This window comes from Lactuca serriola, chromosome 7 (assembly GCF_051521515.1).
Source record: "Lactuca serriola cultivar US96UC23 chromosome 7, Lser_US96UC23_V15, whole genome shotgun sequence".
NCBI lineage: Eukaryota > Viridiplantae > Streptophyta > Magnoliopsida > Asterales > Asteraceae > Lactuca > Lactuca serriola.
The window spans coordinates 174,581,449-174,607,455 of record NC_136414.1 but is presented as its reverse complement, the minus strand read 5'-3'; the positions used below and the strand labels follow the sequence as shown (position 1 = coordinate 174,607,455).

The 26,007-nt window shown below is 39.9% G+C and overlaps 2 protein-coding genes and 1 pseudogene across 2 annotated transcripts; all 3 read left to right on the top strand.

Moving 5' to 3' along the window:
* The first annotated feature begins 2,046 nt into the window (after window positions 1-2,046).
* Window positions 2,047-4,448, top strand: LOC145063411 (nudix hydrolase 2-like). Its single transcript, XM_079011024.1, has 8 exons — window positions 2,047-2,335; window positions 2,450-3,076; window positions 3,164-3,229; window positions 3,320-3,457; window positions 3,540-3,617; window positions 3,703-3,753; window positions 3,841-3,875; window positions 3,965-4,448. The coding sequence occupies exons 2-8, from the start codon at window positions 2,720-2,722 to the stop codon at window positions 4,254-4,256; spliced, it is 1,017 nt and encodes a 338-aa protein (XP_078867150.1). The 5' UTR covers window positions 2,047-2,335; window positions 2,450-2,719; the 3' UTR covers window positions 4,257-4,448.
* A 2,890-nt stretch (window positions 4,449-7,338) lies between these two features.
* LOC145061793 (nudix hydrolase 2-like) lies at window positions 7,339-10,390 on the top strand. The gene is made up of 8 exons (XM_079009360.1): window positions 7,339-7,564; window positions 8,270-8,487; window positions 8,993-9,058; window positions 9,201-9,338; window positions 9,458-9,535; window positions 9,618-9,668; window positions 9,810-9,844; window positions 9,936-10,390. The coding sequence occupies exons 2-8, from the start codon at window positions 8,323-8,325 to the stop codon at window positions 10,225-10,227; spliced, it is 825 nt and encodes a 274-aa protein (XP_078865486.1). The 5' UTR covers window positions 7,339-7,564; window positions 8,270-8,322; the 3' UTR covers window positions 10,228-10,390.
* A 14,501-nt stretch (window positions 10,391-24,891) lies between these two features.
* On the top strand, window positions 24,892-25,667 carry LOC145062534 (putative mitochondrial protein ymf1; annotated as a pseudogene).
* The last annotated feature ends 340 nt before the right edge of the window (window positions 25,668-26,007 follow it).

The following is a 26,007-nucleotide window of genomic DNA, read 5'->3' as shown; positions in this document are numbered from 1 at the left end:
TTTAAAGGACCTTATGGCCCTTCATTGCGGCTACCTTGACCTGGAGAGCACCAAAGCGGCTGAGAGTTCTTGTGAGTGAGATAAGAGGCCATTATTCACCAATTTTGTGTGTATTTGCAAGAAAGGAAGGGGGAAATCAAGCTAGGAGAGTTGGGGAGCTTGGATCTACTTCCATTTCGTCAGAGGAAGCTTATTGAGGTATCATTCAGAGCTTATTCTCGTATTTTTGTTGATATGGTCAAATCTAGGGTTTCTTCATGCCTTGTTTGCCTTGTATTTGGAGTGTGAGAGGTCCCATGGGGATATGGTACCTAGATCTGGACCTTAGTAGGTCCAGAGAGTCCCAAATGCCATGCTTTATGTCCTCCTTTTGGATTTGGAGACTAGGGTTGCCATCTTAGAGGTCATTTCTCCAAAAAGAGCCTTGTAGGTGTTGCATGGTAGCCAAGACTGTGACTTTACGTGATGAATGAGCTTAGGAGGGCCAGATCTATGAGTTGATGGAGCGGATCTGACCTCAGAAGCGAGATTGAGTTGATGCATGGCATGGACTCGCCGAGTCCGAAGAACAGACTCGGCGAGTAGCATGAAGATTGTCCTTAACCACTCAGCGAGTGGTCTTGCCGAGTTAAGGGTTGACTCAGTGAGTCAGGGAGAGTTAGAGAGGGTTGACAGGTGGACTGAGTCGAGCTGGAACTCGCCGAGTTGTTCTTGAGACTCGGCGAGTTGAGTCGTGGTGCCCCGCGATTCATGCCAGGTGGGACTCGTCGAGTTGGGGTGTACTCGACGTGTCAGGAGGGGATCCTAGAGAGTCAATGAACACGTATAGATTCGCCGAGTCGCCATAGTGCACTCGCCGAGTCCGGTCAAAGTTGACCGTTGACTGTTGACCAGAGTTGACCAGTGTTGACTTGATAGGGGTAGTCAACCTTAGTGGTAAAAGTGTTAATTAGAGATATATGATGTTATAGGAGGATTATAGCTCGGAGGATCGAGCACGAGTGATTTCCGGGATTCGCGAGTTATCGAGATATACGAGGTGAGTCTTCTCACTATACTTTACCTTGAGTAGGTAATTAGAGTTATGTGACAGAGTATGTGTATGCTATATGTATGTTATGTGTTGTACTGCATTATGTCTATGTGATTTATGTTGTGCATGCTTATAGAGTTGGAATCGAAAGGTTCCCAGAGTTAGAACCAGTGGGTTCACAGAGTAGGGTCTACGGACCCACAGAGTTATAGCCTTGAGTGGCTAATATGTGTTATGTGTGGTATTTTGGGGAATTCACTAAGCTTTGTGCTTACAGTGTTAGTGTTGTTTGTTTCAGGTACTAGTGATGACCGTGGGAAGGCGCCGGCTTGATCTGTACACACGCATGAGATTTTTATAATATGTGATCTTGAGATTTTGTATGATATGGATTGGAGTTTTAAACTTGATGTTTTATGAAAATTTAAATGAAAATGTTTTTATATTATGCAAAAAATTATTTTGAAATTCACGGTGTTACAATGTAAGCTTTATAAGTATGTAAGATAATGATAATGATATAAGGGAGTTGATTTGTATATATAATTTTTTTTTCTTACATAAAAATTTGTATTTTAAAAGGTTATTTATCATTGAGTTTGGACCACCAAAAGTTACTTGGGCCTTATACGGTGGCAAACACCCTTATGGGCTGGGCCTGAATGGAGGGCTTCATCGCCGAAGTCTAAAGCCGGCGAAAGAAAGAGAGAACTCCACCACCGTCGCTGGGCACTTCCCCGTGAACCTCCTAACTCACCACTGTACACTTCTCCATGAACAATTGAACCTCCGTCATTTTCTCTGGAAACTTTATGTTAGAATCAATGATTACTTTCCTGTTCATTTTTCTGTGGCGACATGTGAACGTTAATTATTTTTAAAATTTGGTGTAGTCTGTCTGATTGTCGTGGTAAACAATATATAAAGCCTCCCTCTCCCTCCGCCATCTCATAAATTTACAGAGATGGGAACTGAAAGCAAATCCGAAGAGGTGAGTTTATTGTTTAGGATTGTGGTTCAATTTAGTATGATTTAGGGCTTTTACAAAAAATAGTGAAAGATACAAAGAAGATGGAGAAAAGAAGACGGATCAAACAATTTTCTAGAGATGTAAAAGAAGAATATTAAAACAATTATGCCAAATTTATATTAAAGTATAGTCAACAACATGGACGACTTACGTAATTGGCGTATAGTAATTGGCGTATAGGGAAAAACTTCAACTGACACCAACTCGTGGACGATGGAACACGTCAAGAATCAGAACAACACTTTTCATAGCAATTTCCTTTTGAAAAACCTGTAAGTTAACGTATAAATCGGTTTTTTCAAATATATACAAATTTCCCGCGATTATGATTAATGCTTGATGATCGATGCTGATGACGTCTGAGTTTCTTCTTCGGTTTTTTACAGTAAAATCCATCTTCATCATCATACCCAAATGACTAGACTAGGTCAAGAATGCAGTCCAACCGTTTGTTCAAAGTTCTGAAAGAGCCAACGCGTTTGACTGCTTGATTGGAACAGAGTCATATAATATACCTCGGTGCTTGTTCAAAGTTCTTTCTTCCCCTTTTCTGATACCTTTTTTTATCATTTTCAAAAATTATTCAACTAGACTCAGCCATTGTTTAAGAATCATTCATATCTTCAAAGGCTATAAATTGTTTCATCATTTGAGTTATGAATCGATTCACTTTCAGAAAACTATATACAGGTAGTAATCCTAATATCATTGGTGCTCGAAGGAAGATCTCAGAATCATCAATACATACAGCAAACAGCAACTCTATCTTTAGAAAACTTATTTCAGGCTTAAGGGATAAATCCATAAGTACATTCCAAACTAGATCTGCAACAAGCATGGTGGTAAACTTTGAAGATTCGTCAAAGGTTCAAAAGAATGAAGTTGACCACATTCATATGCTGAATGCGAATTATGATAATTATGATGGAGTTATTGTGGACATTAAGGAGAATATGGATGAAGATATCTTTACCACTCTACTTCAAACATCAATATCCCAATGGAGGCAACAGGTAATTAATTTAATTGCTTTTCATTTTAATTTCTTTCCCTATGTTTCAATAAAAAGGAAGTCTTTAATCTATTATATAAACTTGCAGGGTAAAAAGGGAGTTTGGCTTAAACTGTCTCTTGAACTTGTGAGTCTTGTTAAGCCTGCAGTGAAGGTAAATATAACTATGATACATGATTGATTACCTTAGAAAAACAATAAAAATTAAAAAGAAAATGTCTTTTTTTATTTTTTATTTTTTTAGGAAGGATTTTGGTATCATCATGCTGAACCAACATACCTGATGCTGGTGTATTGGATTCCTAAAACTAATCATACTCTTCCATCAAATGCTTCTCATCGAGTTGGTGTTGCTGCTTTTGTGGTCAACTCTAAAGGGGAGGTTGACTTTCTACATTCATCACCTCCATCTTTTTCTATTTTTTATCTGAACTTAATTAATGTTATGTATTTTGTGTTTTTAGATTCTTGTAGTGCAAGAGAAAAGCGGGGTGTTTAAAGGCACTGGTGTATGGAAATTACCAACTGGTAGTGTTGAGGAGGTGCGCATTTTATATATTTATTTTCATAATTAAAGACTTTTCTACGCTTTCATAATATAATTAATTAAATATTTTGTATTCACAGGGTGAAGATATATGTACAGCTGCAAGCAGGGAAGTGAAAGAAGAAGCTGGAGTATGTATTCTAGTCTATCACTTTTTATAAAATCAATTATTATACAATAAGTTGAATTTTTATCTAATTTTTTTTTAATATCTCCAGATTGATACAGAATTTGTGGAAGTTCTAGCATTCAGGTAAGAATCACACTAAAATTCGAAAACTTGAAATGTTTAAAGTTAAATGTAAACTGATCACATTTGCATGAATAATTAATTAATTACAGGCAAAGCCACATGTCATTTTTTAGCAAATCGGATCTAATGTTTGTGTGTATGCTAAAACCAACATCATTTGAGATCGAAAAGCAAGATTCAGAGATTGAAGCAGCTAAGTGGATGCCTATTGAGGAATACGCGAATCAGCCCTTTGTAAAGAATCGAAAATCATTCGAGTATGTTGCTAAGATATGCATAGAACGGAAAGATAACAAATATGTCGGCTTCACTGCATTGTCTACAGCAACTGCTACATCTCTCAAAAACAGCTATTTGTATTCGCATCATCAGGAGGAGTAGTTATCTGATTCACATATTCGAGAACCCAAAACTGAAAAAATAGAAAATGATCATGAAATTAACACTCACATTGGATGTTAAATTCAATATATATGTATCTTGTGCATTACTCCAAGTCTGCAAAATTTGTTGAAATTTTTTTAGTAATGTTAATATTTTAATCATTTTTTTATAATAAAATTAATTTTATTATTCGTAAGTGTCAAATAGGAAACTAGTGTAGTTATTTAATTTTAACCTTGTAGATGATTTTCTCGTAATTGATGATCATACGGATTGTGAATCTGGTTTTTATTAATAATGTCATTCATAATTGTTAGTGTATCCCTCGATACAATACCGTCCAATAAATGGTTATATATGTTGGGTTATCACATATCTTTATAAAGCTTTTTTTGGAGAGGCAATATTTGACGCTATATATATCTTACATGGTATCTGAGCTGATGTCCTGTACCCCCGTGTCTCAGTACATCCCCGTCTATCCTCATCAAGCCTCCAGCTCTGAGACTGAGTGTCAATATATCTCACATCGTTATGATACGGTCCAATAAATGTCTATATATGTTGGACCTTTCCTTCTCTTTATAAGGTTTTTTCAAAGAGAAAAATTTTGACTCCACATCCTTCTTAATAAATGAAAGTTTTTTTTTTTGCCACATGTCAATCTCACATGAGTTTTTGACACTTGTCATTTTGTGGTATTTTTGAAATAAATATTATCCACTTGTCAATTTTTGATTTGTTTCAATTTTTAAAAATAAAGTCATATTTATATATGTAAAGTATTAAATATCATATATATGATATTAAATTGCAATAAATACATTTCTTCATTTCTTATTTTAAAGTTGTACATTAAAAATATTGTTTGTTTATTTTAATTTAATGTTTAATCTTTTTTTTTAAATCAACCATTGTAATACACGGGTCTCACACCTAGTATCTTAATGTAACGTTTATGTTGATGATATATGATTTTATCAATCCCTTGATTATTAGGATATTAGTTGTACTCAAGATATTTAAGCTATGAGCATATAATAATTTGGTAAGCGATTATATTAAATAACATGGTATCGTAACTATAGGTTGAACTTGTGATGCAGACAAAAACCCTTTGTCGCGGACCACCACCTCCAACGACCTTCTCTAGTCATTGCCAAAATATTGGGGTATTAGTTGTTGATGATGATATTTAATTATATCAATCCCTTGAATATTGGGATATTAGTTGTATCAGTCTCTTGATTATCATGATATTAGTTGTATTCATGCTATTTACACTACAAGAAATTCGAATATTAGCGGCGACGGACGTCGCCGCTAAAGGTCAAATATGTCGCCGCTAAAGGGTCGCTGCTGTTGGTTCATCAGTAATGCTCCACTGGTCGCCGCTATTGTTTTTCATTGCCGCTAAAGGCACGTCGCTGCTAATACTATATGTCGCCACTAAAAGTGTCGCCGTTATTTATATGTATTTTTATACATACAAATACACATATACATACAAAAACACATACACATACCCGATTCACATACAAAATACAGATATACATGTAAATGATGATAGAAAAACACATATACATACATAAAATACACTCAAGATAAACATATACATACAAATGCATATCCACATCTACAAACACAAAATACACATACAAATACACATCTAAAATATCAAACTTATCCAAATTTTGTCATGAACAGTGGTGGTGGCGGTAAACTCCGACAAGAACGGTGAGGGATCTCAAAATTCCGACAACCATCACACATTTAGTAGGGAGAAGAGAAAAGGAAAAGAAAATGGGAAAAAATGGAGAGGAAAAGGGGTGAAATATCGAAGAATTCGGTGAAATTCCGATGAGAACAACGGTGCTGAGAAGAGAGAAGAAACAGAAGATCAGGGAAGAAAGTGAAGACGAAGCAGATTTTATTGTCGACGCTCTTTAGCGGCGACACATCGGAGGAAAAACAATCCGGAGTTTCCTACGTCGTTGGATCATCGCTTAAATCGACGGATGGGGTTGAAATGATGCGGATCGCCAGAAAAAGCAATAGCTGCGACGGATAGCCTTTAGCGGCGACAAACCGGAGGGAAAACAACGCGGAGTTTTCTACGTCCTCCAAGTCATTGGATCATCGCCTAAATCTACTTAGGTTGAAATGACGCGGATCACCAACATAAGCCTTAGCGGCGATGGACACTTTTAGCGACGACAAAAAACACGTTTGTTTGATGTCGCCGCTAAAAGTGTCAATCGCTGCTAAAAGTGTCGTCGTTATTGCCTATTATTTCGTAGTGTTAAGTTATAATCATATTAGTAAAATGTTAAGCAATTGTATTAAATAACATAATCGTTGTAAGCTATATGTCAACCAAGGATTTGATGCAAAGATATGTTAATTCCGACAACAATGGGAATTTTGATGAAATGAGCATTTTTTTTTTCAAAAACTGCTGACATTACTTGTAAAATGGGTTGTGGGGTTTCTTTCTTTAACGAGTAGAAATATACAGAGATACCTACATGAAATTGACAACACTTAAAAATAAAAATAATTAATAAAACTAAATAATAAAATAACAAAAAATAATTATGACTATATATGTTGGTAATTTTATATGCATTTAACGATTATATTCTAGTGTTGGCTACCCAGAAAAAGCATTAATTAATGCAAGAAAATGAAAACACAAGAAAATGAAAACACGAGGACTATCGGTGTCAAATTTTTTAAAATTATGCTTAACATGAGTTTTCAGTATATCACATGGACTATGGCCATATTTACTCAAAATGAAAATACAAAATTAAATAAAAAATATAAAAGTAGATATAAAATGGTAATTTGACGTTAACTTATCAATAATGGTGTGTGGAGGGAAACTGTGAAACCACTTTCGATTTGCGTGAGAATCTCTCTTAAAGTAATTCCCAAAATATCAACAATAATACAATAATTTTAATGACAAGCTTTGGCATCTCCTTCGCATTCTTTCTTAAAATGTTTCGTTAGTATGTTCATTGTTTGTTTCAGGGAAATGGAAGTGAGAAATACTTTCAAGAATCAATACAACTTTTCTCCCTCAAGAAAAAAAAAAAACAAGACGAAAAAGCCATATTACCAACAGTGTAGAACAAGCAAATTAAGGCTGGAGCTTCATAAGGAGATCATAGAGACACGAAAGCTAAAGAAACAGGCAACTTCACCACCGTCCACCACCACCACCACCACAACCACCATCACCACCAGCAAGTTAACCACCGACACTCCGAGCATTCACATTATCTAGAAACTTTTTGGTTAGAATCATGAATTAGTTTCCTGTTCATTTTTCTATTAATTTTGTGATCTTGGAATATTAATTATCTCCAAAAATCAAGGTTTTAGTGGTGAATGGTAATATATAAAACCGGTTATACACTTATACATGATTAAATCGGTTCATTCACATTCTGACCATTTATACACGAGATTTAAAACTCTTCATCATCATCCATTGATTTCCCAAGAGACAATGTCAAGAATTACCATATTATATTAAAAAAAAATAGACTATTAATCTTGACCCTTTCTGCAATTAGGCACACAAAAGTGGAAGCCACTCCATTTTTATTCAAAGTCTGAAAAGAGCAACATTTTTTTTTGGAACGTAATTGTATTTATTTTGACTATATCCTGGGTTTATACTTTATATATAATATTTAGGCGTACTTTCTTTGTTTTCTGATACTATTTCTTAATTATTTCCTTAATTTTTTATTTAGTTGTTGTGAAAGACTTTTGTTTGATCATTTAATTAGTTTTCTACGTAAGTCTATAAATTATTTGTGGTCATTGAGTACATGCATGGATTCATTTTCATGGAGTAGTATTTAATTAGTTTTCTTAATTAGTTTTCTACGTAAGTCTAACATCTTACTTTGGTGGTTAGAAGGTACAAGTTAATCAATATCACTCAGTATTAATTTAATGCTTATAAGCTCAATGAATATATTATACTTCAGGCTCGAGAGTTAAAGCTATTATTGCATTCCAAACTAGAGATCTAGCTACAACAATGGAAAAATCGTCAAAGGTTCTAGCAAAGGAAGATGATTTTGTTGATATGCTAAATGCATCTTATGATGATTATGAAGGAGTTACTGTGGATGTTAAAGAGGATATGGATGAAAATGTCTTCGCCACTCTACTTCAAACATCAATATCCCAATGGAGGCAGAAGGTAATCATTACTTTTACATATTGTTACTTTGGCTTGTAAATGTTGGAATATTCTTAATCAGTAATAGGCAATTGTCCAACATAGGAAGATAGATAGAAATAACAAGTATTTACCAATACAGTTTGTGCGGGGTTTTTTTGGCGGGAAAAATGATTAATTGGCACCATGTTCATGAAATGTTTCAACTTGTGAGGGGGTTTTTTGCACTATAAGGTTCATACTTTTGAATGATCATTCTTTTTCTATCTATTTTCTCCTATAACCAATTGCTTCATACTTTTTTCATGTGAAAAGATTGTAGGATCAATATTGCCTATTTTTTTATTTGTATTTTGAGGAGGTCTATGGGAGTGTTAATTCACATCGTCGATTTTCTGTGTAATCTTTACTTTTTCCTACTGTTGTTCCAACAATAAAGCTTAAGAAATGCTCCTAATTGGCTTGTGAGTTAATTAATTCTCTATATACACAATGAACACTTGGATTTTTATCATATATTTTGCAGGGAAAGAAGGGAGTTTGGCTTAAACTGTCTCTTGAATTTGCGAGTCTTGTTAAGCCTGCAGTGAAGGTACGTAAATAAAAGAACTATGATTCATAATCAACATTAGTGGGCAAGAGTTTTAAGAGTAAATTCGAAAAAAGAACCAAAAAACAGGAAACATCGAATGTGTTTGTTTGTCTGATGATGATGTTAATTTTAACTTGTCTAGCAAGGATTTTGGTATCATCATGCTGAACCAACATACTTGATGCTCGTGTATTGGATTCCTGAAACTAATCATACTCTCCCATCTAATGCTTCTCATCGTGTTGGTGTTGCTGCTTTTGTGGTCAACTCTAAAGGGGAGGTTGACTTTCTACATTCATCATCTACATCTTTTCTCTTTAATTATATATCGCAAATAAAAACATGCAAACAACTACATAAATTTTTTAATCTGAACTTTTTGTGTATTTCCTGTTTTAGATTCTTGTAGTGCAAGAGAAAAGTGGAGTGTTCAAAGGCACAGGGGTCTGGAAATTACCAACTGGTAGTGTTGAGGAGGTTTGCATCTTACTTCTACTAATTAATTAAAGACTTTGCTATGATTTACTAATACGATTGATCATATATATTCCGTTCTCAGGGTGAAGATATTTGTATAGCTGCGATCAGGGAAGTGAAAGAAGAGACTGGAGTACGTATTCGATCTTGACTGTGTGACTTTTTAATTATGAAATTGAAGTGAATTATTCAATTTAACATAACGAAACCCATTTCTAATTTTCAATAAGTTGTTTTAATTTTCATCTAAAATATGTTTTTTTCATCTCTCCAGATCGATACAGAATTTGTGGAAGTCCTCGCATTCAGGTTAGAAGTGGGCAAAAACTCTAAAGACTTGAAATCTTTAAACTTATACTACATTCGTACGTAAGCTGACATATATTTGCATGCACTACAGGCAAAGCCACATGTCGTTTTTTAGCAAGTCGGATCTAATGTTTGTGTGTATGCTAAAACCAACATCATTTGAGATCGAAAAGCAAGATTCAGAGATTGAAGCAGCTAAGTGGATGCCTATTGAGGAATACGCCAATCAGCCCTTTGTAAAGAATCGCAAATCCTTTGAGTATATTGCTAAGATATGCATAGAACGGAAAGATAACAAATATGTCGGCTTCAATGCATTATCTACAGCAAAGGCTACATCTGCGACGAGCAGCTATTTGTATTCTCATCATCATGAGGAGTAATTATCTGATTCCCATATTCAAGAATCCTAAAATAAAACCACCATATGGTTGTAGTATGTGGATTCTACTTACTTTGTATTTTAAAGATATGTACTTAACTATTATATTATTTGTATCTCTTTAGCTATTTGATATATTAATAATATTGAACATCGTCTATCTACAAAATTGTCGGTCTATATTATATAATGCCATGTTGTAATTTTCCTATTCTTTGCTGATGATGTCTGTAGTTTTGTCGTGTGTTAATTGATTATCATGCATGTATATGATATATCCTCATTTGGGTTGCCACATTGCTTGCTAGGTGGCGAAATGCTGCGGTCATATGGAATGATGACGTGTAAGTGACCGAATTATATGCAGGAGACATGTAATAAATACTCATGGCTGTATATTATTTACTCCACTTCTATTATTCTTATCATTTTTAGGTGATTTGAAGAGAAAATAAGATGTCGTCTTCAAGGCAGTTTATGTTCCTTCTAGTTTGTTCTTGCTGGTGGTTAGTTTCAAACTGCAACTCGATCTCTAAAAAACCTCAAGATGGTTATGGTGATGCTGTATCACCACCGGCTGCATGTGAAAATTGCAGTCTTTGTCAATATTCATGCACCCCTCAAACCCGACCTCCACCACCACAACTTCCCGGAGGAAGTGAAATATATACTGCTCCGCCGCCACCACCACCACCACAGATGCCCGGAGGAAGTGATATATATGCTGCTCCACCACCTCCTGCACATCATGTAGGTGTCAATTGTCCGCCAGTGGCTCCTGTTATATGCTGCCAAAACTCACCTCCCATGCCTTATACTTATCCTAATAATGGCAACTATTCGGAAAGCTCTCACTTTTCAAGTTCCCCATGTTCTCTTATGCTGCTGTTGCTGCTTCTCTCTGTCTTTCTTTTTTAGAAGCTTAATTTATTGTTTCATTAATTTCTTTGGAAGAACGCAATGTGGTAATTTAGTTTTTACATGTATTTTGGGGTTTTGGGGACTTGTTGCAATCCTTTTATTACTTCTTTTTGGTTTTTCTAGATATAACGGATATTGAGGTCTTCACCTATAGGGAAATGTAAAAAAATAGCTATGTATCCCTAATACTTTGAACTATATAAAATTTAATAGTTTGGTCTTTTATCAATCTATTTTTCATTCAATTGTTTTTCATACATTTTATTAAATTACAAAGTTCAATCAAACATATTTAAAAAAAATTGATTAAACTAACTTCTTTCTTATTTTATTTTAACAAAAATAACCTATATCTTTCTATTTGTTCAACTAGCCCAGAATGTATCGTTCCCGACCTGAAGAAAACGGGTCAAATCCATTTGTACGGTCCCCTACTATATATAAATGGGACTACTTCATGCCGGAAAGGTGTTCCAAAAAGTTCTGAAACTAAAAGAACTCAAGCTTTTAAGTTTATTCTAAAGAAAGTCGTGGATTCTACAAACCATATTAGTTCGAAACGTTTCTTCGAAATCGGAAATACAACTAATTGTTCCAGAACATTTTGGCTATGAAGGGATGGATTACATTTTTTTTTTCGTATTTCTGTTGCTATATTAATTTATAGGTTTCCCGATTATCAATAGCTTAAACAACCTTAGAAAATCACTTCGAAATGCCACAACTTGTTCGGAATGCCAAAATATCTCTAAAATGCAAAGAACTTTCCCAGATGGTAAAGTTTTACTCATTGGTGTTTGTAGTAAACTTTTGAATTTTTTTTTGAACGGCAAAAAATTAATAAAATAAAAACTAGCAAGGAGCTAGAAAGAATTCATTACAACATAATAGAAGCTAAAATGGGATTATGGAGCCAGGGGGTCCAACCTAACTTAGCTTTACTATTTCTTTTAGAAACCCAGAAAAACGATCTATCAATAATATCATAAAAAAAAATGGATTTCCTAGGATTAGCCGTTCCAAAAACTATGGAATTACGAAAATTCCACAAACACCAGAAAGTCGTTAAAATAACCGCATCCAAAGCCTTGCGTTGACATTCTTTCATTTTAATCGAATCAGCCCAAGCACAAAGAGAAGGAATGGTCAATTGATCATGCAATTGCACATTCCACCAAATAGAAATTCATCTCCAAATATCATTTAGCTCCATACACCCAACGAAAATGTGTTCAATTGTCTCCACGGCATCGTGACAAGCTGGACAAAGGATCGATTCCACATCAATATCCCTATGCGATAATCTCTCCCATGTAGGAATACCAAGATGATTATTATTATTTTTAATTATTATTATTTTTAAATATAGTAATTTGCATTCACTACTTTTATAATTTCATAGTGTTTTGTGTCCATCTAAACTATTTAGTTCATTATCTATTGTTAGAATTTTAAATCTTGCTTTTATTTGGGTGTAATTGATTTTGGTCATAAATTGAGGGTTTCAGTCCCTAAGGGTTATAGATCTAAAAAATCCATGAATAATGAGGTGTTAGGAAGTTGTTTTTATGTCACTCTTTAGGTTTAATCATCATTTTTTGAGATCTTGTTGATAATCTGAATGACGTTTATTGAGTTTTTGGTGATGTTAAACTTCTTTGGGGCTCATGTAAAGATGGAGCTTAATGTTAATGAAGGATTGCATTCTAACTTTCCATGACTTCATGGTTTTCCTATGTCTTAAGCCTCTATGTTGGTATTAATTCATTTAGCTTCAATCCATCTTTTACGGCTGGTGATTTTGGTGCAAATTGAGATGTAACACCTGCTTTTCAGGTATAAGTTATGTGATTTGCAATATTTTTGTTCTGGGATTTTCCCATCACCATGGCGTAGTAGGGTTTGGAATGGTGGTCATTTGATTACCACGACATGTTAAGAACCTCGCCATAGCGTGGTGGCAGCTAGGGTTCAAAATCCTAGATCTCGGGCCTTGGGCATATTTAAAGGATGTGACGGCTAAGGTTCAACCTCCATTACCCTTCCAAGTCAAGAAAGCAAACATTAATCCCTTGTTTCCATTCTTGAGGTTATTTTGGTGCTTTTGGTGATCTTTGAAGGAAGAATGAGAGAATTTGAGTGCAAGGAACTCCTGATATCCGAGGGAGATCTCGGCACCTCCCACTGCATGACTGCCTCGATCTTGGCCGGGTCGACCAAGATACCCTCCTAGTTGACGAGATGTCTGAGGAACTGGACCTCTCGTAACCAAAACTCGCACTTCAAGAATTTAGCATACAGCCGCTCTTGTCTTAGGACTTCCAATAACTCCCTGAGGTGCTCCTCGTGGTGCTCTGGGATCTTGGAATATACCAAGATATCATCAATAAACATGATGACTGAGCGATCAAGCATCGGTCTGCAGACCCGATTCATCAGGTCCATGAATACTAGTGGCGCGTTGGTGAGCCCAAATGGCATCACCACGAACTCGTAATGACCATAATGAGTCCCGAACGCGGTCTTCTCTACGTCCTCCTCTCTGAACTGAACCTGATGATAACCAGACCTCAAATCAATCTTGGAGAACCAAGATTCACCCTGTAATTAATCGAAGAGGTCATCAATCATCAGGAGTGTATAATGGTTCTTCACCGTTAGCTTGTATAACTCCCTATAGTCAATTCACATCCGATGCGAACCATCCTTCTTCTTGACGAAGAGGATCGGTGCTCCCCATGGAGAACTGTTAGGTCGAATGAACTGCTTTCCTAGCAATTCCTGCAGCTGTGACGACAGCTCCTACATATCTGGTGGTGCCAACCGGTATGATGCCCTGGCGATAGGGGCCACATCATGCACCGGTTCGATCCGAAACTCGACCTGTCCCTCCGAAGGTATTCCTGGCAACTCCTATGGAAACACATCTGCAAACTCCTTGACCACATGAACTTCAAAAACTGAATTCTGATCTCTAGCTCGCGTATCTACTACATATGCTAGAAAGCCTACACACCAGTGGTGAATATACTGTCGAGCCCTAGCCGCTGAATAGAACCCGGATCCCATTCGGGTGCCCTTGCCATAAGCAATCAGTTCTCCCCCACTTGGGGTTCGAACTACCACTCGTTGGCCCTCACAATCTATCATGGCACCAAATCAACTAATCCAACCCATCCCCACAATCACACATACTTCCCCCATGGGAATCGGAATCAAATCAATCAGGAAGGACACTCTGACGATTTCCAACTCACATCCTCGATAGACAGAAGAAGCCGAAACTCCGTGTTCGTTGGCGATAGAGACTCGCAACAGACACTCTAGCTCGCCTGCGAGCGCACTAAAGTCCTAAGACACGAAGGACCGACTCTCCCCCCCCCCCCCCCGAGTCAAATAGAACCAAAGCGGGCAATGAGTTCACTAAAAACATACCTAAACACAGGTACAACAGATAAGCATAACACAAACATAATAATGAGGTAAAGAATAGAAACATACCAGCAACCACATCCGGTGCTGCCCTGGCCTCCTCGGTTGTAAGCTGGAAGGCACGACCCTGAGCATTCGGAGGCTTTGCCTTAACTAGCCTCCCATCTGCAATCCTCAGAGTAGCTGGCGCTGAAGCCTGCGCCGGCTTGGCGGCTAGTAGGGGGCATTGGGTCTTCATATGGCCCACCTGCTCACAGTGATAACAAAGTCTGACTCTGGAGGTCGGAGTCTGCTTCCTGCAATCCCTGGCCAAATGGCCCTGCTTGCCACACTGGTGGCACCCACTCCCTGAACGGCACGTCCCTGAATGAGCCTTTCCGCACCTTCCGCAAGTGCGGCCTGGCTGTCCCCCAACTTTGGTATCGGCGGTCTTGGACCGCTTCGGCGCCAACTGCGACTGTGCCGGGGCCTGCCGCTGCTCCCTCAACTGCAGCTCGATATCCAACTCATGCCGCCTAACAGTCTCCTGTAACTCCAAAAGAGTATCACATCGCTGGGTAGACACAAACTATCGGATATCGGTCTTGAGCATGCTCAGACAACGAGTCATATAAGCCTGCTCGGAAGCAAACTTTGGGCAGAACATCGCCCTCTCGGTGAACACACGAGTGATCTTCATCACTGACTCCCCATCCTGTCTCAAACTAGAAAACTCTTGAGCCAAACGTTCCTGCTCAACCCGTGGAATGTAACGGGCGTGAAACATGTCCCAGAACTGCTCCCAAGTGACAGCAGCTCTCTACTCGTCAAAGTAATACCCTGTTGTCAACCTCCACCAGTCCTTGGCCCCGAGCCTGAGCAGGTTCAGGGCACATCTGACCTTCTGGTCAGAAGGACATGAACAGGTAAAGAAACATCCCTCCACATCAGAAATCCACTGAATAGCCTTGATGGGGTCCTAGGTCCCATCAAAATTAGGGGGCTTCATTTTGTCGAAGTCCCTATACTGGAAGCCCCGACCGGCTCCCACTCCACCTCCTGTTGCGGTTACAGCTGATGTAGTTGCGGCGGCAGCCGTCTCCGCAAGGGTTGCGCATCTGTAATCAAAGTACTCCATCATGGCGGAATTGATAGTTCCAAACAACTCCGGAATCTGACTCTGGACAACCTTAACCACCTCATCGTGGATGATCTCCTTGACTCGATCCTTTGTCATCACTGGCTCCTCCTGACTGATAACCTCAGGGGCTACTGGGGCCTCCTGATCACCCTGCTCTGATCCCGATCCGGATCCCGACACGAAACGCCTCGTGACCACCATACTGAAAATACAATAGGAAGATATCAGATATTCCGCACAAATAATAGGGGACTAAATCCCGACAAAACCCTAGGGGTTGTGATTTCCTTGCTATGCGTATGGGTCCTGTGTTTTCAGTAGTACGGGCCCATACTACCTTCCACACCTACCCATATTTGTCTTAAGTATCACCACAACACCCTATCCATATACATAAACATAGAGAATGCTCAATCCTCATCCCCAGGGGAATAACTACCTCATAATTGGCCTTCAAGCCTCTCGCAACCCACCCATGAAACTTCCACCAACCTTGTAGCACTAATGTATGCTAGCCATACATAACGCTGGACCCTATAGACTTTCGAATATCCAATCCTACCCTAAACCCTACTCAAAAGGAACAGAACATAAGGCCAAATAAAACATTCTCAGGCTATAAGATCTTGATTATATGCAGCGGCGTTGCATACATAAGTAACTATAGTAATGATGTCAATCTCATGTAAGGGAAAACCCTAGGCTAGCAGGCATCATGTAGTCAGGCAATTCTATCATGCAATTCCTGAAGATCCCTAGCCTATTACCAGCATGTTGTTCTAACATATCATATAATCAAATAACTGTATGGTATTTTGGGGTTTACTTACTGGCTCCGGCTGATCGTACACACTGCATCCTCCTTTACTTATCTTGAAAACCATTTAGAAATTATATTTAAATCCTTCCTTGATTTGAGAGTGGATTCACATGTGTGTTCCTCCAATTCACCCAAACCAAGGCTCTAATACCAACTTGTAACACCCATAAAATTTACGCCGAATTTAAACTTTTCAAAAGATTTTTAAATCAATAGTTATTACAACTTTGTTTCCAAAATAGTCCATATCAGAGTTTTTCCCATAAACCATAACAAAAGGTGAGGAGTTGTACGATCACGCCTTTGCCTTGCGCAATCCCCCAATGTACCTGAAACAATAAACTGAATCTGTAAGCTCGAAAGCTTAGTGAGTTCCCCCAAAATACCCAACAACATTTTTATTAAAAAAAAGTACTCTGATTTTTATAAAGCATAAAAAAAATCGGTCTTTTCTGGCCGTGAAAAATGGGGATGTCACATGATGGTCGGCGCTGAGAGTGGCCAAGATTGCGGTTTCAGCAGGAGATTTGTTCTTGATGGAGATCAGAAAGATCGTGCTTATAGGAAGTTGCCTTGGAAAGGCCAGTGGTAGTGCAAGGAAAAGGGGGAACCCCAGTGTATCAGTGTAAGTACAGTGGGAGTACCGGTAAGGCTACTGGTTGGGTAAAGGGTTGTACTCGAAGGTAGTAATAACCGAATTATCTCGAGGATGATGTATCCAGGAATGGACCAATTGGGTGAAGTGCATAAAGCTGTAAGCGGATTGTAAGATAGTTGACCGTGGCAGACTTCGAGGACGAAGTCTAGTTTAAGTGGGGGAGAGTTGTAACACCCAGAATCCAGAAGACCCAAAAAGGAAAGAAAACCCTAAGTCAAAGGGGTCAACTCATCGAGTCTAAGGAGGAACTCGACGAGTCAGAGCAAGTTCCGTGTCACGGATTAAGTGGCCAACTCGGCGAGTCGGCAGTGGACTCAGCGACTCTGGTATGGGTTTGGAAACCCTAATTCCGGGACTTGGTGCCCTATTTAAGCATCCTATTATCCTCCCTAGGGTTTCATTTGCGGTCTCTCTAGTCCAGAACTCGAAACCCTAGCCACCGAACTCCATTGTTGAGCTAGTTCTTGCCTTGAGAGTGAATTGAAGCTTGGAAAAGGAAGAAGGACCTTGGTGGTGCAAGAAGAAGCTATAAATCTAGAGTTGGGGTAGCATTGCAGATCATTTGGAGGTATAAAGCTTAAACCTTGGCTGTTACTCATCTAGATTCCCTTTCTAGCTTGTATTTTTCCTCCTTTTTGGGTCATTTCCAAGGCCAATCTGAGTATTGAGCCTTTGAGGATGAAAAGGACTGCAGATCTGGGCATTTCTGAGCTTGAGGAGCTCTGTGTGGGTAGCTTTATCCAGCTATGGCTCCATTTCATGTCCTAGATCTTCATTTTAGCTTGGATTAGGAGTTTTAGCTCCATAGCACCTTGCATGCACGTAAAGTTAGCAACTTTACGTGCAATGCTGGCATTAGAAGTCCAGATCTATGGGTTGAAGGTGTTGGAATGGACTGTAATCGGCAGAATAGAAATGTCACAAGGTGGACTCGATGAGTCAATTCCTGGACTCGGCGAGTCGGGTCGCAAACTAAAACCCTTATGTCTGTGATTCAGATCAGTGAGTGGAGTTAGTAAAGGATTCAACCAGTCTGGGTTTGTAATGCACCTGAAGGTCATAGTACTCGACGAGTTGAAGAGGAACTCGGCAAGTACAAGGCAATCTTCTTAGTTATGAAGATGAACTCGACGAGTTCAAGGATGAACTCGGCGAGTCGGTTAAAGATAGTCCCGAAGTGATAGATGATGGAAAACTCGTCGAGGTGTCGCTAGACTCGACGAGTGGAGTCGGGGTTGTTGTGCGACTTGAGGAGCATGGACTCGGCGAGTTGGCAGAACAACTTGACGAGTCGAGTCAACTGGAAGGTTGACTTTGACCAAATGACTTAGTTGGCTTCTTGAGGACAGTTAGGCTAAGTGTTGCTATTTTTTTGGTATTGGTAGCCCGGGGAACTAGAGGAGCAGCAGTTCGGAGAGTTGTGGATAGCAGCCAGAGGGTTATCTGCAATTTCAGCAGTTCAAGGTGAGTCTCCTCATTGTTTGTATGGGTTTACGGCCGTAATGCCGGCCCATTTAGTTTACATATGATAGGAAGACCCAGGGGTTAGCCCTAGGCATTACGCATGAAAGACCAGAAGACGGCTCCTGGAACACAATATGTTATTACGTCTGACAGGAAGGCCCAAGGGTTAGCCCTAGGCAATATGTATGAAAGACCAGGAGGTGGCTCCTGGCGCACTTTATGATATTACATACGAAAGATCAGGAGGTGGCTCTTGGCGCACTGTATGCTATTATGTATGAAAGACCGGAAGGTGGCTCCTGGCATACTATATGTTGAGTTGCCTAGTAGAGTAGTATGTATAGTTGTCTTGGTGATGCTTGCATGGAAGAACAGGGGGTGGCCCTTGGAACTTGTCTTTAAGACTGAGGGAGTGGCCCCAGGCTTGACCAGGAAGACCACGTGTGGCCCGTGGCATAACCGCAAGACTATGTTTGGCACATAGCACCTTAGCAAGACTATGTTTGGCACATAGCACCTTAGCAAGACTATGTTTGGCACATAGTACCTTAGCAAGACTATGTTTGGCACATAACACCTTACTTGATTATGGATATGTTGGTTATGTATGGCATGTATGGACCAGTTGGTATGTATGGTATGTGGGATTTGGGGAACTCACTAAGCTTCATGCTCACGGTTTTCAGTTTTGGTTTCAGGTACCTTGTTTTCAAGGAAAAGATCCGGCTCGATCGCATCGCATCACACTATGTTTTATGCACCTGAGATCTTTGGGATTACACTCTGATATGGTTTTGTGATAATATGTTTTGATTATTGACACTTTAGTTTGACATGAGATATTAGTATGAATTTTTTATACTGTTGGTTTTATATAATAACTCAATTAAAACAAAATTTTTGGTCTTAAATATTGGGATGTTACACAACCTCTGTATAACCATCGAACTTTGGGGTCCAGATCCGGTTCATGAAACAATAGACTCCATCTCCCTTAATCTCTAATTTCTTCTCCATTCCTCTCAAGACTTCATCCGCCACGTTCTCTGGTTTTAGGGCTTCCAGCTAAGCCTCTCTGATTTGTGCGGATAAGTGGGAATGGATGGTCATGGTTAGTGCTTTCACACTGCGACCTGAGTACTCTTTCCGGCTGAGGGCATCCGCTACCACATTGGCCTTTCCGGGATGGTAGCGTATTTCGCACTCATAATCACTGAGTAACTCTACCTATCGCCGTTGTCTCATGTTCAAATCCTTCTGATCGAAGATATGTTGTAGGCTCTTGTGATCGGTAAAGACGGTGCACTTGGTTCCGTAGAGATAATGTCTCCATATCTTCAACGCGAAGACCACTGCTCCCAATTCCAGGTCGTGAGTTGTATAATTGACTTCGTGTGCTTTCAGCTGTCTTAAGGCATAAACAATAACTTTTCCTCACTGCATGAGCACATAGCCTAGGCCCTGATTGGATGCATTGCAATAAACAACGAAGTCCTCCGTCCCTTCGGGCAGAGACATGATAGGTGCGCTGCATAGGGACTGCTTCAATGTTCGGAACGCAGTGTCTTGCTTTTCACTCCAACAAAATTGTACACCTTTCTGAGTCAGAGTGGTTAAAGGTTTGGCAATTCTGGAGAAATTTTGGATAAACCTACGATAGTAGCCAGCGAGACCCAAGAATTAACGGATCTCTGTGGGCGTCTTCGGTGATGACCAATTCTCTATCGCTTTGATCTTGTAGGGGTCCATGTGTATGCCTTCCTCGCTTACCACGTGGACTAGGAAGGTTACTTTTCGAATCCAGAATTCGCACTTGGAGAATTTCTCGTATAGCTTCTCCGCTCTTAGAGTTTCCAGCACAAGCTTCAAGTGCTTTCTGTGATCTTCCTCGCTTATGGAATAGACAAGTATATCGTCAATGAACACGATTACGAACTTGTCCACGAAAGAACGACACACCCGATTCATCAGGTCCATGAATACCGCCGGTGCATTGGTTAGACCGAAGGGCATTACTACGAACTAGTAGTGACCATATCGAGTTCGAAATGCTGTCTTAGGAACATCACTCTCATGGACTCGCATCTGATGGTACCCTGATCTTAGGTCTATTTTTGAGAAGTAGCTGGCTCCTTGAAGTTGATCGAAAAGGTCGTCGATTCGTGGAAGAGGATAACGGTTTTTGACAGTGAGCTTGTTCAATTCGTGATACTCGATACACATCCAAAAAGATCCATCCTTCTTTTTCACAAATAAGATCGGGGCTCCCCAGGGTGAGGAACTTGGTCTGATGAATCCTTTGCTGGGTAGCTCATTGAGTTGGCTGGATAGCTCTTGCAATTCTGTTGGCGCTAGGCGGTAAAGGGATTTAGCTACGGGGGTAGCTCCAGGGATTAAGTCGATGCAAAATTTGACTTGGCGTTCGGGAGGGATTCACGGGAGCTCTTCGGAAAAGACATCAGGAAAGTTGCATACTTCAGGGATGCTCTTGAGGTTTTTAACTTCCTATTTTTCATTAATGACATGGGCTAGGAATGCATGACACTCCTTTCGCATAATTTTTTGGGCTTTGATGCACGAAAAGATACGGAGGTTCGTGCTGAGTTTATCGCCATAAATCATGAGGGTTTCACCAGAGGGAAGATTGAGATGAATAACTTTCTTTTAACAAAGGATATCGGCACGATTAGGGCTCAACCAATCCATCTCAATGATGACATCGAAGCTTTTTATGGAAACTGACATAAGATCGAAGAGAAAGGAATGATCATTTAGGGTAAGGGTACAACCGATGAATATATTGTTAGTGATCTCTTTCTCACCATTATCCATCTCAATGGTAACATTTCTCTTATAATGTCCGACTTCCCCACAGCCATAGGAGGCTTGACCAACACCTGCTCCAAAGGCCTGATTGGTTGGTTGGACTCATGTTTTGCAAAAACGAATTGTGTGCCCCTTCTTGCCACAGCTGTTGCAGAACATGTCACGACATAGGCCGAGATTATGATGATAATTGCACTTGCTGCACCGAGGGAGTGTACCAGTATATCCGCTGGTAGGTGCTTGAGTTGTAGGAGCAGCGACCGGAGTAGTAGCAGCGTGGACTGCCAATGTTTGTTGTTTCTTTGAGGGATCCTGCGAAGACTGGCCCTTACGCTGTTTCCAAAATTTTCTCTTCCTACCACTCGCCTTCGTTGGTTCGGGAGCGGCTGGTATTTCTTCAAGATCAACCCTGTGATCTATCAAGGTCTGCGCTAGGCACTTGGCACTGTCAAAAGTGGTTGGCCTAGCGGCCAAGACATTTCCTTGCATTGGGGTGTCAATCCCCAAATGTATCTTTCTATCTTTTTGCTTTCCGGGGTAACCATTCCCGGACAAAGAAGAGCCAGATCACAGAATCTAGCTGTGTCCGAGGTACAAAAAGAGGGACGCCATTTGCTGCTCAAACCGCAGCAGGACATGCTATTTGTGCTGTAGTAGATCAAGGTATGCAACGAGCAAAAGTCATGATTAAAGGTCCCGGTCTCGAAAGAGACGCAGCATTACGAGCTATTCGCAGAAGTGGTATACTATTAACTTTCGTACGGGATGTAACCCCTATGCCACATAATGGTTGTAGACCCCCGAAAAAAATACGTGTGTAGAAATAAAAATTGAAGATATTTCAATAGCAAGAGAAACAAAGGAAGAGAAACAAGAGAAATAAATGATTCAATGATCTGATCAAATAATATTATTATGGTTCGAGAGAAAATAACTGTATCTACTCGGACACTACAGTGGAAGTGTGTTGAATCAGCAGCAGACAGTAAGCGTCTTCTTTATGGGCGCTTTATTCTGTCTCCGCTTATGAAAAGTCAAGCAGACACAATAGGCATTGCTATGCGAAGAGCTTTTCTTGGAGAAATCGAAGGAACATGTATCACACGCGCAAAATCTGAGAAAATATCACACGAATATTCTACCATAATGGGTATTCAAGAATCAGTACATGAAATTTTAATGAATTTAAAGAAATCGTATTGAGAAGTAATCTCTATGGAACTTGTGAGGCGTCTATTTGTGTCAGGGGCCCCGAATATGTAACTGCTCAAGATATCATCTTACCGCCTTATGTAGAAATCCTCGATAATACACACCATATAGCTAGCTTGACGGAACCCATTGAGTTGGTTATTGGATTACAGATAGAGAAGAATCGCGGATATCTTATAAAAGCGCCAAATACCTATCAAGATGGAAGTTATCCTATAGATCCTGTATTCATGCCTGTTCGAAATGCGAATCATAGTATTCATTCTTATGAAAATGGTAACAAAGAGATACTATTTCTCGAAATATGGACAAATGGAAGTTTTGCGAGCAAGCTAGCTTGCTGACTCTCCTAGTGGTTTGGCGGCAAGGAAAGGGGCATTCGGGAAGTGACTAGTCGCTTCTGGAGAAGCTTCTAGAAGGCCGACCACTACATAGAGAGATCCATATACCAATCATGAGCGATAGCGAAGCCTAGAGAGGCGGAAGCAGTAGCTTCTAGGACGAAGCCGAGCCACTAGTGGAGTGGCCAAGGAGGCCTACTATACCGATACTGGATTAATAACCGGTGAAATCCCCCAATCAAAATTGAAGTGAACTATTGAACAGTGTGATTGATCAGACAAGTACCAAGGCTTTCGGTAGACTTCTTTCATTTCCGAATTTGCTTGCGACAAGTCCTAGCATTAGTATGAGTTCGTTGACCGCGTAAGGGTGATCCATCTTGATGACAAATTCCACGATAACAAGAAATAGAAATTAATCGTTCGATGTCTGCTCGTTCTCCCCTCTTCAATTCCCAATGAACAACATGATCTTGACCTATCATTTGTTCAATTTGGTCGATCTGATACTTAGTTAATTCTTTTATCTTTATGTTCCCACTGATAACCTCTCTTTCCGATCTCATTCAGATAATAAGCCAGTCCGGTTTATTAGATAGTGAGTGGGTAAGAGAGGTGCTTGGTCTGTCTCCGAATGTGGGCCTAGAAGCATTAGCCGAGTCTCTGAATATTCCCGAGGGTTCTCAGGATAAAGACAGCCTTAAGGTGCTAACAGAGCTTCCACGGTCTCAGTCCATGAAGGTGCTTGCTTTATTGGTTGGCAGCATGGTTATAGTCGTTATGAGGAATGAAGGAGCGACGAAGGAGCTCACTTCCAAGACATGGGAAAGGATCATGGGATGAGGAAAAGAAAGAAAAGGTGCAAGGTGAGGAGATATCGAGAGGTAGAATAGGTGAAATGAGTTCAAAGGAATTAGTTAAGACACGCTTCTTTAGCACAGGCCATGGAGTGAAGTTGGAAGGTTCAATGAACTACGCGAAGGGGAAATCTTAGGCGCTATTGTTGTCTATATACAAGTGGCGTAGGCGAAGCTGTGGCGACTCGTGGAGCAGTGCGAGCTCCGCTTGAACAGAAAGCAGCAAGCTGCAAGCACTACTCCAAAAGCAGTGAGCTCCGCAACAAAAGCGAAGCGAGCCGCGGTAGCCTATTAAGTTTTTCAGCTGCATCGTACCGTACTATGGGAGGGGTCCGTACCTCCTTTAGATAGAGCCCCCCTACTCCTAATGTAGAGCTAGAACTACTGCTACCGTGGAATCCGCGGTCACACATAAGTATCTCGCCTTCCAAAAAAAGCGGCTGCTAATTAGCACTAATGCTAATGGGGACCATCGATCAAGAAGGACTTCGGAGACTGCAATCGAATTGATCAAAAAAGAGAAATAGGGCCAACTCTTCTAGTTGCGCCTCTAACCTTACTATGCTACCCTGATAAAAGGTCGAATTCAGCAGGACTGCAAGCACGAAATGCCGATCAAATCCGTTAAAGGAAGCCAAATCAAAGCGGGCAAACAAGAAGATCTGACTGAGTTGATGATGGACCGGATCTCGAAAGGCGAGAGGCTTTCATAAAGACGTATGAGAAACAGAGGGTCGAGAGAGGCTTATTGCACGATCCACCCAACCGCTAATAAATGTTGCATAAGATAAGAGAGTGGGAGGCCGGCTCCCGCCCATCTGGAGGTGCACACCCATTTATGAACATATACAAAGGGCTAAAGAGAGAAGTCCATGGAGAACTACCAAATCCAATGACTTTGATTTGTTCATACCATTCTGTCATCGATCACTGCTGGGTCGGTTGGTGAGTCACCCAAAAAAAGCATCGAGAAAGGTCAAGCATATATGTTTTATGAAATGATCAGTGGTTTCATTTATGCTATGCCCTGCATCGTGTTCGTCTGTGTTTATTGAGCTTTCAGCGCCATGCGCTTTGCTTCGCTTTATAAAAGAGAGAGAGCCTTGTCTTGAGAGTGAAAAGAAAGGGCAAGCGATAGAAAGGATAGTCCCTCGCGCGTTCGCGAGAACTACTAGAAAATGGTGAGATCATTAGATCATTAGTGAAAGAAGGACCAACGACGATCCTATCCTAAAGGAGAAGAAGGAGTAGGAGGAGTCAGTTTTCTTTGAAGATCGAGGAATCAATCTCCCAATTATGCCATTCGGAAGAAGTCTTCTATAGAGGGAAAGCCTGTTACGAGTAAGTGGAGAGGAAAGATCTCCAGAGATTCTTATCTCATTCCATTCCAGTGGCTCAACCAGTAACCAATGGCGAAAACTAAAAAATCCATGGTTTCCCGGTAGAACCCTATTTCTCCCAAGTTGTTTCAGAACTAGAAAAAAGAAGCGGTTTTTCGCACAGCTTGCGCATAGTGCAGGTCCCACTTGTATATCGTATTTGGCCAAAGAAGCATCGGACAGGTTGGAGTTCTAACCTTCTTGGGATTCCATGGACCAAGATCTGCTTTTATTATATGGGCAATACCGATCTACTTTAGTAGATCATATGGATGTAGAAAAAGCTTCTCATTTTGATGAATTGGAAACATCTCTTTTCCATTTCTATTTACCCAGTTCATATCTTTGTTTCGTGTGTTCCCCGGAGGAATTCGATCTCTTCAATCTCGGGATACCACCTAAATAACTATAACTGTGGCCAGAGAGTCAAATAGGTCGGGAAGAAAGAGTCTGAGGTGGGGTTGGACGACATACATCTTGGTTGGTCCCACCACCACTGGGGATTGGACATATATAGAATATTTCTTCTAAAAAAGTCTTATATATATATATATATATATATATATATATATATATAATTTTGTATTCTTATTTATTTAAATAGCTGCAAGACCACAAAACGGGGTGAAAAAAACCGAAAGCCCTTCTTTTAAGTTCCTCCAAGATACATGGCTTACATACCCGGCTCAACATTCTTGGAAAACAATTGAATCGAGGGTCCGGAGGAGAATTGGCGATTCAATCTTGTGAA